The sequence below is a fragment of the Chelonoidis abingdonii genome, chromosome 8 (genome assembly GCF_003597395.2).
Source record: "Chelonoidis abingdonii isolate Lonesome George chromosome 8, CheloAbing_2.0, whole genome shotgun sequence".
NCBI lineage: Eukaryota > Metazoa > Chordata > Testudines > Testudinidae > Chelonoidis > Chelonoidis abingdonii.
Window position 1 is genome coordinate 24,892,225 of NC_133776.1, and position 13,779 is coordinate 24,906,003.

Below are 13,779 nucleotides of genomic sequence, written 5' to 3' on the forward strand. Positions count from 1 at the left end.
ACAGACACTACTGAGCCCCTACATCAGCTGGTCATACTGTTCTACAGGTAAACTTTACAACATTTAAATTTACATTGAAAATTAATAATTAAATGTGAGAAATGTATAAAAGTTATATCTCCATTGTAATGTCTACAAGAAAATCAACCACCTAACAATGGCTAGGGTAGTTAAAGACAGCTAATCTTTATTTTAAAACTGCTTTCAAATTATTTGGAATCATCAAGTTTTGCAACAGCTACCCCATGTAGTCTTATTACCGATGCTCTCAACCCTTCTCTTCTTTGTCTTCTTACTATTTGTTTCACTCACGTGTGTCTTGTTTCAAATTAGATTGTAAGCTCTTTAGGCAAGGACCATGGGGTATGAGTAAAGTTTAGAAAGTAGTTTAGTTTTCCATTTCATTGCACCTAGTGATTTACTTAAGACACAAAAAAACTCTCTCTCTCACCTAATGTTTCTTTCTGTAATTCATGGCATCTGTTTTGTAATTCATTCTCTTGTTGGAGTGAAGTCTGAAGCTGCTGACTTTTCAACTCAGCTGCATCGGACACCAACTTCAAATGTTTCACCTCCTCCTGGAGGGACACTTTATCCCTCCGGAATTCTGCCAGCCTTTGATTCAGTCTGGATACTTCTGAAGAAAAAATTATGTAAAATGTTAATAAATTTACATTCTAAAATACAAACACATTGCCATAATCTCAATGCCTGTCTTTTGTTAAGAACTCAATATTTGCATTAATCTGTAATTTTACTTAAGGTAAAAAGCCATTGTAAGATATTTACATCAACACTGCATCTTTCTGCTGAAAACACAGACAGATGAAAGAGGTGGCTTTTCCAATGCATTTACATTCAGGCAACTTCCACTAGGTTGTTGAAATATTAAGCATGAAATGCAATGTCAGTGATCCTTCTTTTTAAATGAATAAGCATAGGGATTTATGCATATAAGCTCCATTAATACTAACCTTTTATCTGTAACATCCCTGAGCAGTAAGATGAAAATAAACTCCTAAAAGCTCACTAACAATGGTCACGTTGGGATTTGTTTTTTGTTTTTGGGGGGTTTTTGGTCAGATATTGATGGATATTAGAGGACAAATAATACAAGTTTTAATAAATAATAATGTAGAATTTCTCTTAGATCTCAAAATAAGATTCATATGGATTTATTAGAAAGACACACATTAATACCAGTATAGTAAAAATACATCTGCATTTCCATAACCTCAATTTTACAAACATATGTCCAAGATGAAACTTACCACTCAAGGTCCCACTCTGAGATTAAATGTTTTCTTTTTCAAATATTCAAGATAAACTTCTCATTTTCTCAGTTCAGTATATTTAACACTACATTACATGGTACCAGTCCTAAAACAGGATCTATCTGGGCAGTCTTAGGCCTGCATGTAGTCCCACTGAATTCAATAGGGATCCATGCAGGCTACCTGTGGTAGACTGGAGCTCATAAGTTTAAAAAAAATAAAGTTCATTTGTTATTATATATTTTTATGTCCATTAACTCAAAATTGTCTGTTATATGAAAAAGAAAACATTAACAAAACTATTTCATTATTCACTTTTGATATTTGAATGAAGTGATCCAGATAATTAACTATCAAAGATAACTATTGAACAAGTGCGATAATTTTTAGGATTTTATTCATATCTAAAACACATATTAAAAGGATAAATCCTTAAAGCTCCAAGGAGACAATGTGGCTTTAAAAAGTATATCGTTTTGCCTGATGGTTGTTGAACTGATTTATACCCCTGAACATGGCTTTGTTGCAGGGCACCCAAAAGTCTCTTCAATTACAAGCAACTAGCACAGAATGCAGCAAACTGATTATTGCTAAAGGTGGATGTGGACAGAGCAGATTCTGCCCACTTATTGCATCTTTGACTTCAGTGAGAGGTATTCCCACATATACTAAGGCTGAATTCGGTCCACAGTATTTTCCCATCCCAGTAAACCTGTACCTTACCTATGTATTCAAAACAAAATTCAACACTGAGCAACAGGGGTTTATTTGAACCCAAACCTTTCTAATCTTCGAAGCCTCAGAACCCATTTCTGAAATACAAAAAAATGTATAAACCCATTTTGAAATCAAAGCTGGAACGGTTCGTAGAGCTTTAGTGGAGACATCCATGGAACTAGCCCTTTTTAAAAACATACAGTATTTTTTAAACTTAGTTCAGACAGTCTTTGAGAATAATATCAGATTTTATTTTTCATTTCATTACTTATTTTAGTAATTACTGTTGAAGAATCATATGCTATGTCTTCACCACAAAAAGATGGGTTTTTTTTTTACTGTGGGATAACTAATGCATATCAGCTATACTGATGTAAGAGCCATGTGGAAACAAGGCACAGGTCATGTTTACCACAAGGTAAATAGGCCAGGTCAACTGCAAGTGGGGGAATAGTACTGACCTCACCTCACTACCTCACGATAACTACGGCCCCTTGTCTCCCCTGGGATTTTACCACAAGATAGTTAACAAGATAGCTAACATGCACTAGTTATCCCATAGTAAAACCATATCTTTTGTGATACTTTTAGTCTTTATTTGTTTTATTGGATGATGGTTATGACACGTTCAGTAGTTAGGTGGTATAATAAGAAATATAATGTGCTTATTACAGAAGTTTAGTCTCATTCTTCAGAACTGCAAATAATAGGAGTTTGTATCAGTTTTCCCTAGTTGCATGCATCTGGGTGCCAATAAAGAGAGATTACATCCCAACCAGAATGCCCCTGCAAGGTTAAAGGGTACATACTGTTGCCTGTTTCCTCTATTATAAAATGAGATTGGCTAGTTTAGCATGTCAAGTATTTAAGAATGCAATGGCACTAGTCAGTAAAATGACTTTTATGTCAACATACTTGTATCTTTTCCAGAGGACACTACAATGGTTCTTTTCAAGTATGTTCTAGTACACAGAAAAAAAAATATGACTGCAGTACAAAATTATTTCATATAATCATACCATTTAACTAGTAAATAAGATAACCCTCCTTCATGTTTCAAATATATTTGTTAAAACAAGCTATTTATTTACTGTCCTTGGTTTCCAAAATATTTCCTCTAGGAACAAGACTCCTAGCGCAGAGTTTCCCAAACTTGGGATGCTGCTTGTGCAGCGAAAGCCCATGGCGGGCCAGGACGGTTTGTTTACCTGCCACGTCTGCAGGTCCGACTGATCGCAGCTCCCAGTGGCCGCGGTTTGCTGCTCCAGGCCAATGGGAGCTGCTGGAAGTGGTGGTCCCTCGGCCCGCGCTGCTTCCAGCAGCTCCCATTGGCCTAGAGCAGCGAATCACGGCCAGTGGGATCCGCAATCAGCCGGACCTGTGGACGCGGCAGGTAAACAAACCGTCCTGGCCCGCCTAGGGCTGTCCCTACACAAGCAGCCTTCCAAGTTTGGGAAACACTGTCCTAGAGCCATGAAAAATATTTTGTGATATGCTGTTTTAGTCCAACAACCTTTACTTATTCATATTACTAATTATTATTATTTATATAACAATAGTGCACAGGGGCACCAGTTAGGAGCAGGGCCCATTGTGTTGGACATCGGACACAAACAAACCAAAAGAAAGGCTCAAAGAGTTTACAGTCTTAGGCCTCAATGCCACAAGTTGTTCTGTGCAGGAGCAAGATCCAACCACACCATATGAAAGATGTTGTAGGGTTAGGCCCCAGATAAGGGCACGAGGCACCAAGTTAATGTAGAATACAACACAGGGTAGAGGAGAGCAAGCAGATAAGGATTAGAGGAAGAGAAACATAAGGTTGCCTATATTAGCTGAGTGTAGGTTGAATAGTTGAAAAAATAATTGATTACGTATATACAAAGCTTTGTACTTATTTTATAAGGCTACATTTGAGCAGAAAGATCCTAAAGAACCTCTTGCTGAAGACATTTAAAACTAGACAAGACAAAAACCAAGTAAATACATTGTAGGGGACAAACTTATGCTGGCACGGGAATGAACTAGGGTCTTTTCTTTATCTATGAGTCTATGAAATATATGTATTAAAACCTTACCCTGACAAACTTTTAGACTATGACTGTGTCTAATCCTGCATTCCTTGGGCACTCAAAACCCCAACTAATTTCACTGTGTTTTTTGGGTGGCCAAAGAATGAAAAATAAGGCATACTATGTGTTACTTAATTCTTCTGTTTACTTTAAAGTCAGGAAAAAGAGGCTCTTCCATTACATACAAAATGTTAGTTCTGAATGTAGAGCACTCTCTTTTAATACACCAATCTGTATCTACGGATAACAAGAATGTTTGTTTTGGGAGAACAAGGTTCATTTTCGATATATGCCTGTTTTTGGACTTGCAGTAGTGGGTGTTCAGTTGTGTTTGTACCACTTTTATTCCTATTACTAGTTACAATGTTCCTGACACTGAGATTAAGTCTCATTTATGTCTGTCAAACCAACAACTGCGTAATTCTTTATGTTGCCCACAGGTAGATTTTTAATAGTTTATGCAGGCAAGTACTTCCATTAACTATGCCTTATCATAATTGTTATCTTAATACTTATTAATACTGATGTATTGACAAAGGCATTGCACGGTACATGAAAAAAGTGATTAAAATGTAGGTTACCACTTGATATTAATTATCCAGGTCTGAATAATGTCTATACACAATCATTTTTAAAGGTTTTTAAGAATGTCATGTATAAACTAGTCCAGGACATTGTGGCTCAAGAGCAGCATTTCATAAACTCTATTTTTATGTCTATGACACAGAAGACAAGTTCTCCAAAGACTATTCCTGAAAGCTACAACAAAAAAAGTAGCACCATAAGTGATCCAAACACTAAATACTTTTAAACTAAACTAAAAATAATAATTTACTAAATCCTAACACTGATCCCACAGAGAGTTAAGGCTACATGACAAGGCAAACTTGCAAAAACAATGAAAACATACCAGACTGGGAACTGATGAAGATTATGGGTAAGGGATTTTGATCCAAAATTCTGGATTTCAGGGACGTGTACACACAAATATAGTAGTTCACTACTTTGAAAGGGATACGTGGAGTGCAGTGCAGGACACATTTCACCTATAGAGGGACCTTCAACAGGCCATATCATTAACCTTAAAAATAAATCATTCTAGATATTATTTTCTTGGAATTTAATTAATGCAAAGGCTCTGGGAATGAAAATTACTAACAAGCAAACAGGTAGGATACTTCTGTAAATGTAGAAGTGTCTTCTAGGTCACTTCTACTGGAATAATAGTTGAATGGAAAGACAGTGTCTCATGAGTAATTCTTACATCATGCTACAGGACAATAAAACAAAGCTGAGATGTTATAGCACCTGAAACATTACTAAGGAATCCAATTGTTTCAAGAGGGGAAGCATACATATTTAAGAATATTACAAATTAATAAAACAGTACCTCAGAAAAGAACAGCTGGCACATTGTGGATACTTTTAAATACCATAAATTATTCAGACATATGACTATATATTCTCTTTATTGTCATAGGGATAACAAAGGGGAGAAAATACAGAGCCTGTTCCTAGAGTTCTTAATGTCCTCGGTTTGTGACATCATAATAATTTACATAGCAATCAATCAACTGTAATGTCACAAACGACTGATTGTGAAATAAGGCAGGAAATATCCAAGAAGAGTGGAACCCTCAGTGACATGCTTATTAAAAGATTGGTTCATGGTTCAAAAGGCAATACAGAAATATTTAAGTCTTTTATTCCAGCAAAAGTTAATAGTAAAAGAAAGCAACTTGCTTGTAATACTTGTCTTCATATGGTTACAGTACTCACTCCTTGGTGCCTGCTCCCTGCATGTAACTAGGGTCAGAACATTCCGAGCTCAGTGTTCTGAGTTAATATATACTTCAGTGCATGATGCATGCCTACACTCACTTCTGAGGCATAACAGCATACCAAGCGTAACTGCCTCAACTACTAGTTCCTATTATAGTGCAAAACATTAAAAACTATCCTAATTCAGCAGAGAAAGTGGGTGAGTGGTAATCTATTATAATAAATATTACCTTCCGAGAACAAGAACTGTGGGTAGATAATTTCCTTTTCTCCAAAGTTAAACAGTCTAACAAAGCCACATGTACATTTTAAAGTGACTAAGAAGCCATTCATATACCTTTGAAAACTCAGTAATTAACCTAATGAGAAAAATGTTACCTGATCATTTTGTTTGTTTGGGTTACATCTCTTTCTAAGTGAATTTCAAAGGTAGTTCAAATTTATTTATCAGCAATAGGGTTTGGCCACACCCCTTCCAACACAAGAATACTTCCACAGCTTATTGAAACAGTTACATTTACATTAATGAAAAATACCTAATGCAACCACTAACTTAACTTCTAGTAACTCTCTGCTTCATCCCTAGTAGTGATTCTTTTAGAAATACCCAGAGAAATCCAGGTGGCATGGACTGAGGAAGAAGTCCATCCCAGACCTGTAATGTTCAAGAAACCAATTTTCATTGTAGATCCTGAGCTTGCCCACTCAGAGCTAGGTATGAACACAGTGAGAGGTAAGGATCAATAGGACAGGTAATAAGACAAAGGATAAGATTTCTTCTTCCATGAAAACAGTAATTTTGGAACAGCCTGGAGTGCATCTTCCTGCCAAAGTATGGTTCAGTGGAAAACTGAAGGTCAGACTTATAGTGCTGAAAGATGATCCAGTGGTAAACCTGCAGATTTTCCTTTTGATTCAGGAAAGTGACCCAGTACAGAATGAGTGAGCTCTGATCTTTTTTGGGATGAGCTTTCCCTGCAGCTGAATATGCTTCAATGAAGCAGCAGTTGATGTGCCTTGGTATGAAGCATTTGGATGCAATCAGGCAGAACCATCTCAGGTGAAAGGGAATTAACCAGGATGATGTTCTTCTGAACAGGTCAATCCCATCAAGATTTTTTTTTTAATGCTGTTCTCACATCCAACATGTGCCACATTTTTTTCTTTTGGGTATTCAGGATTTGGATACGAAGCAAAAATGATTTCCTATGAAGTTGGAAAGGTGAATTATGTGGTAGGGGTGCTAGCATGGGTCTTGGGAGACCTAGGTTCAATTCTGTCTCCTGGGACAGGCTTCCTGGGTATCCTTGGGTTAGGACCAGATTTGTAAAAGTGTTTAAGCAGCTAAGGATCCAGATAGGTGCCTAGTGGAATTTTCAGAAGCACCTAAATGCCTACCTACCATTGAAATCAATGCAAGTTAGGTGTTAAGGCACTTTTGAAAATTCTATTAGATGCCCTAGCTCCATCTTCAGGCACTTAAATACCTTTAAAATATGGCCCATAGTATCTTTGTGCCTCAGTTACCCATCTTTAAAATAGGGTTAATTGCACTTCCCTACTACATAGGGAAGTTGTGAAGATAAGTACAGTTGTGAAGATAGTAAGGTCCTCAGATACTATAATAATGGGAGCTACATACATATATTAGATAGATAGGATCAACCTTAGTTATGAATGACTCCAAAGCAAGGAACGTATCCTTTTCCTCTTGTAAGATGAAGTAAGGATCATGGTCCTTTTAGAGCAGAGATATCAGAGACCTCTTTGCCATGTAATTGTACACATGTTGATAGAAAAGAAATACAGGGAAGTAGATGTCATTGTTTCAAACACATGGACTGTGAGAGCTGGGAGCACGTAGTTAGGCCCTAACTAGGAAAGGTAGGTCTAACTTGGTTTGGATAGGCATACCACGCTTAAAAAACAGTAGATATCTTCTGGTGATCTATAAGAGATTGACATAACTGTACATTTATAATGCTGTTTAATGCTGAAAATATGTGATGTGACAGTTGGAGGTCTTAGGCACAAGCCTATGCTATACCATAGAAAAACCAGAGAGTTGGAATTCCTGACTTCCTCGGGATTAATCTCTTTGTCCCAACATGAGTGTGAGAATTCAGTCTGCATTTTTGTGTTGGCTGCATGGGGAAAAGACTTATGGGATGCATGAAGAATACCTATTATTTCAGAAGAATCTTAGTCAGGATAAGCCAACCCGATGGACAAGCTATTAGATTCAGGTAAGGAGACATTATTTACCTTGGACAGTAACTGGACTTCCTCAAAATGCATGTCTCTATGAGTGCCAGTAGTGCCTGTTCATCTTGCACATATTCCCTACACACCCTCGTGCCTCATACCAAGGACATATCAGGCTTTGAGGGTGAACCACCCTCAGTTCCTTCTCTACTACAAGGTCCCAAGGAGATGAGACTCTGAAGCAGAGAGGAAACGGGCAGGTAGTAGAGCATGCACAGAGACACACACCTCGAAGAAATCCAATTACTATACAAGTAACCTTTTTTTTTTTTCAGTAGTGTCCCTATGTGTGTTCCACTTGAGGTGACTCCCTAGCAGTACCCCGTGAAGGGGGTGGGGGCTTCAGAAATCAGTCAGGCTGTCCATAGGACTACAGAGCCAAAGGCAACATCTGCCCAGGAAGTATCAACCAAGGCACAGTGTCTCAAGAAAGTGTGGATCAAAGACCATGTAGTAGCCCTTCATGTTTCCATAACAGACACAGCCTTTAGCAAGGCCACAAATGTGGAGTACAATCTTGTAGAAAAAGCAGTAACTTTAGGGAGGCAGGATACAGTAACAGCTGTATAACAGGCTCTAAGTGGGTTTCTGGCATGAAACCAGAAACTCATTTAGAAAGTGGGTTTCCGGTTCATGAGGCTTGGGCAAAAAGAGCAGGAGATAAACTGACTGATATGACAATTAAAAGTAATCTTGGGTAAAAACACTGATGTGGTTAAAGAGAAACTATTTTTGAAAAAGTTGGTATTGGAGGCTGAGTCATTAAACTTCCCAGTTCTACATTCCTTCAGGCCAGATAACAGCCACTATGAATGTCATTTTCATGGAGAGGTTCATAGGTGAGCAGATTAACAACAGTTCAAAGGGTGGCTTCAGCAAAGCACTGACAGACAAATTCAAGTCCCAGATAGGAGTGGGGTGTCTAACATTCAGGAAGAGGTTCGACAGACCCTATATAAATCTCAGTGTTACAGGGTGAGTGAATACTGAGAAGCCTTGTACCAGAGAATGGAATGCTGTGATGGCAACTAGGTGTGCTTTAATGGAACTCAAAGAAAATCCTGCTTTCATCACAGTAAGTAAGTATTCTAACACCTCAGAGATAGGCGAGTCAACAGCAAACTATAGTGAGTACATCAATGGTAAAACCTTTTTCGTTTCTGGGAGAGGAGAGTTTGCTGAGAAGACAGTGGTATCTGGAAAAGTTCTACTTGGTCAAGAACCACAACCTTATTCGAGGTGGCCAGTATTACTGCTTCCTTCTCCTTTTTGATCTTTTGAAATACTCTTTCTACTGGTTGCAGAGGAAAAAACCTCCAGATTTGGCCATTTGGAAACTAGTGAGTCTATTTCCACTGATCTCTGGTCCACTTCCTTTATGAACAAACAGCTTGGTTTTGCATTGCTGAATACAAATAAGTCCACTTGATGGTAGCCTCACTTCCTTATTTGAACTGGAAATCTTCCTAGTTCAGGAACTACTCTGCTTATCTGGAAATACGCTCAAAGGACTCAAATAATGTTCTTCATAGGAAAGACTTGATATTGCTTCTGTGTTTAGATATGAGAATTTTGTCACAACCTGTTGGTTTATATATGTTATATTTGCAGTATTTTCTGACTATAACAGGACATGTTCTTAAGGCTCCTAGAAAACCAGTTCTCAGGTTGGCAAAATCAGCGCTCTGTAGCTTCTCTGTCCTCGATCATGTCCTCTTTGTGGTGCTCTATGTTGTGCTCTATGTGATCATGTGCTCTAGGCTGTGATTTCCAAGTAGTCAAAACTGGGAAAAAACACAAAGATCTAAGTTGTGAAGGAAATGCGCTACTCAAATCATTATATTTACTTTTCCATGCATTTACTATGATAAGATCCAGAAGAAATCTTAAAGTTCTCACATGCAGATTTGTCCAGAGAATGATCTAATGCAAGAGACTAGTAGACCTAGGAAATGCAGGTAAACCCAGACAGAAGACATCGTGTTGAGATGACACTGCAAAGATCAGTGTTTGGACACTGTTGAACATTTCCTGAAGCAGGAAGTTTCTGGCTCTCCTTGTAATCCTCCTTGCAACTCCTAGGCAGACAATCTTCTGGAGGTGGTGTCACAGACCTCTTTTTCAGCTTATTGCAAAAGCATGTGCCTGGAGCACGGTGAGAATTCTTTGATTCGCATCCTGTGTGCATCTGTTGGGAAAAGTGGACTTAAAATTTGGCAAGGGGAACTCTGATCAGAAAGGTGCCTTTTGCTGTTCCAGTGAAAATCCACTGAAATGTGTCCAAATTATAAGCCACTGAAAATCACTGTTTACATGCACTAACTAGAGGTTTCTTAGAGTCTAGCAGCAAAACTATCTGAACATTTCATCTGTGCCGAGTATACTCCACTCTCTGTACCACCAACAGTAAGCAGGATGACCAGATAGCAAGTGTAAAAAATCAGGACAGGGGGTGGGGGGTAATAGGTGCCTATATAAGAAAAAGCCCCCAAAATAAGAACTGTCCCTATAAAACCAGGACATCTGGTTACCCTAACAATAAGCATGCTCAGCCTGGGGCCCAGCAGGACTTTTTATTGCAGCTGATCCTCCACGCTGCTGCTGGACACCAAAAGCAGAGAGGCTCTCTCTCCTGTGCTGTCAGTGATCCCTCCTTCTAGCTAATGATAAAGGGTAAGATGTAGGAAAGGAAATGTTAGAGAGACAAATACAGGGATAGAGGGGGAAAGGGACAAGTTAGGGAAGGACAGGAGCAGAGGGGGATAGAAACAGGGAGAACAGACAGAAGACAACAGGTTGGGGGAGTGAGAAATGCATTCTAGGATTAGAGGCAGAAAGGTCTATGTACATGCTCCCTTCCAGAACCTGGAAGTGAATTCAGAATTCCTGAGTTCAAACACCCTTCTGGTGTCTAGCAAATAACAGTAAAATCTACTGGTAAAATGTATGTCTCGTCCCCCATTAATGGCTGGCCTACATAGGGGATAAAAGGCTAATATTGCTACAGTTGCTTCACTGGATATAGTGGTAGAGGTCCATGGAATGATTCTAAATGTCCCGACTCTGCTGATGATCCATGTGGGGGCCATCATGATTCCATATGATGGAATTTTTGTCTTTTCAGTTTATTTTTTTCAAAATGTAAGAAATTACATACAGCCCCCTCCCCCTTTAAAAGAATGTTAAGGTTGCAAAGTCCGGCACTCAAAAAGTAGAAAATTCCAGAATTAATACTGCCTCATGGAACCTTAATTCGGCCCTCCCGCATGTCTGCATTATGAAACAGCCTTTAATTTTGTGATCACATCCGTGCCTCGTTCAGTGCACGTTATGAACACTGTTCAGGGGTGTGGCATGAGTGAGGATTTTGTCTGCAGATCCTCTGCTTCATTTGTTGCAGAAGCTGGAAGGTGTACAGCGATTGAGCTAGAGACATGTAGGAAGAAAAAGGTTGGTCTTGTGGTTAAGACAGTTGAATGCTATCCTGGAGAACTGGATTCTATTCCTGCTTCTACTACAGAGTTCCTATGCGATGCTAGTTAAGTCACTTAAACCAAAATTTACACAGGTAGCCACTCAGACTCATAAACTCTAGGACTGGAAGGGACCTCGAGAGGTCATCGAGTCCGGTCCACTGCCCTCATGGCAGGACTAAATACTGTCTAAACCATCCCTGATAGGCATTTATCTAACCTACTCTTAAATATCTCCAGAGATGGAGATTCCACAACCTCCCTAGGCAATTTATTCCAGCGTTTAACTACCCTGACAGTTAGGAACTTTTTCCTAATGTCCAACCTAAATCTCCCTTGCTGCAGTTTAAGCCCATTGCTTCTTGTTCTATCATTAGAGGCTAAGGTGAACAAGTTTTCTCCCTCCTCCTGATGACACCCTTTTAGATACCTGAAAACTGCTATCATGTCCCCTGTCAGTCTTCTCTTTTCCAAACTAAATAAACCCAATTCTTTCAGCCTTCCTTCATAGGTCATGTTCTCAAGACCTTTAATCATTCTTGTTGCTCTTCTCTGGACCCTCTCCAATTTCTCCACATCTTTCTTGAAATGCGGTGCCCAGAACTGGACACAATACTCCAGTTGAGGCCTAACCAGCGCAGAGTAGAGCGGAAGAATGACTTCTCGTGTCTTGTTTACAACACACCTGTTAATGCATCCCAGAATCACGTTTGCTTTTTTTGCAACAGTATCACACTGTTGACTCATATTTAGCTTGTGGTCCACTATGACCCCTAGATCTCTTTCTGCCATACTCCTTCCTAGACAGTCTCTTCCCATTCTGTATGTGTGAAACTGATTGTTCCTTCCTAAGTGGAGCACTTTGCATTTGTCTTTATTGAACTTCATCCGGTTTACCTCAGAGCATTTCTCCAATTTGTCCAGATCATTTTGAATTTTGACCCTGTCCTCCAAAGCAGTTGCAATCCCTCCCAGTTTGGTATCGTCCGCAAACTTAATAAGCGTACTTTCTATGCCAACATCTAAGTCGTTGATGAAGATATTGAACAGAGCCGGTCCCAAAACAGACCCCTGCGGAACCCCACTTGTTATACCTTTCCAGCAGGATTGGGAGCCATTAATAACTACTCTCTGAGTACGGTTATCCAGCCAGTTATGCACCCACCTTATAGTAGCCCCATCTAAATTGTATTTGCCTAGTTTATCGATAAGGATATCATGCGAGACCGTATCAAATGCCTTACTAAAGTCTAGGTATACCACATCCACCGCTTCTCCCTTATCCACAAGACTCGTTATCCTATCAAACAAAGCTATCAGATTGGTTTGACACGATTTGTTCTTTACAAATCCATGCTGGCTATTCCCTATCACCTTACCACCTTCCAAGTGTTTGCAGATGATTTCTTTAATTACTTGCTCCATTATCTTCCCTGGCACAGAAGTTAAACTAACTGGTCTGTAGTTTCCTGGGTTGTTTTTATTTCCCTTTTTATAGATGGGCACTATATTTGCCCTTTTCCAGTCTTCTGGAATCTCTCCCGTCTCCCATGACTTTCCAAAGATAATAGCTAGAGGCTCAGATACCTCCTCTATTAACTCCTTGAGTATTCTAGGATGCATTTCATCAGGCCCTGGTGACTTGCAGGTATCTAACTTTTCTAAGTGATTTTTAACTTGCTCTTTTTTTATTTTATCTTCTAATCCTACCCCCTTCCCATAAGCATTCACTGTTAGACATTCCTTCAGACTTCTCAGTGAAGACTGAAACAAAGAAGTCATTAAGAATCTCTGCCATTTCTAAGTTTCCTGTTACTGTTTCTCCCTCCTCACTGAGCAGTGGGCCTACCCTGTCCTTGGGGTAGTGCCTGTTCTTAACTTTTTAGTGTTTGACTTTGCAACCCTAACATTCTTTTAATATTTATTATATTTGTATGCATGTAAGCAGGTTCCTCATCTTCTGGTTGCCCAACTTGAGATACTTAGCCTGATTCACAGAAGTACTGCGCTCTCACAATTGCAACTGAAGTAATCTGGCATTTCTTAACTTTTTCGTGTTTGACTTTGCAACCCTAACATTCTTTTAATATTTATATTTGTACGTAATATAAATAACAGTGGGTTCTCACAATTACTTCTTGCTTCCCAGTACAGAGTGCCAAAGATAAACTTAGTGCTGCTTCTGCACTGTGGGTG

The 13,779-nt window shown here is 39.1% G+C and overlaps 1 protein-coding gene across 1 annotated transcript in view; it reads right to left on the minus strand.

Annotated features, from left to right (window-relative positions):
- LEKR1 (leucine, glutamate and lysine rich 1) overlaps positions 1-13,779 on the minus strand; it is a 136,482-nt gene that overhangs the window by 76,728 nt on the left and 45,975 nt on the right. Inside the window, exon 6 of the mRNA XM_032805522.1 lies at positions 452-637. Within this exon, the coding sequence (XP_032661413.1) occupies positions 452-637 (186 nt within the window). The remainder of the gene's footprint in view (positions 1-451; positions 638-13,779) is intronic.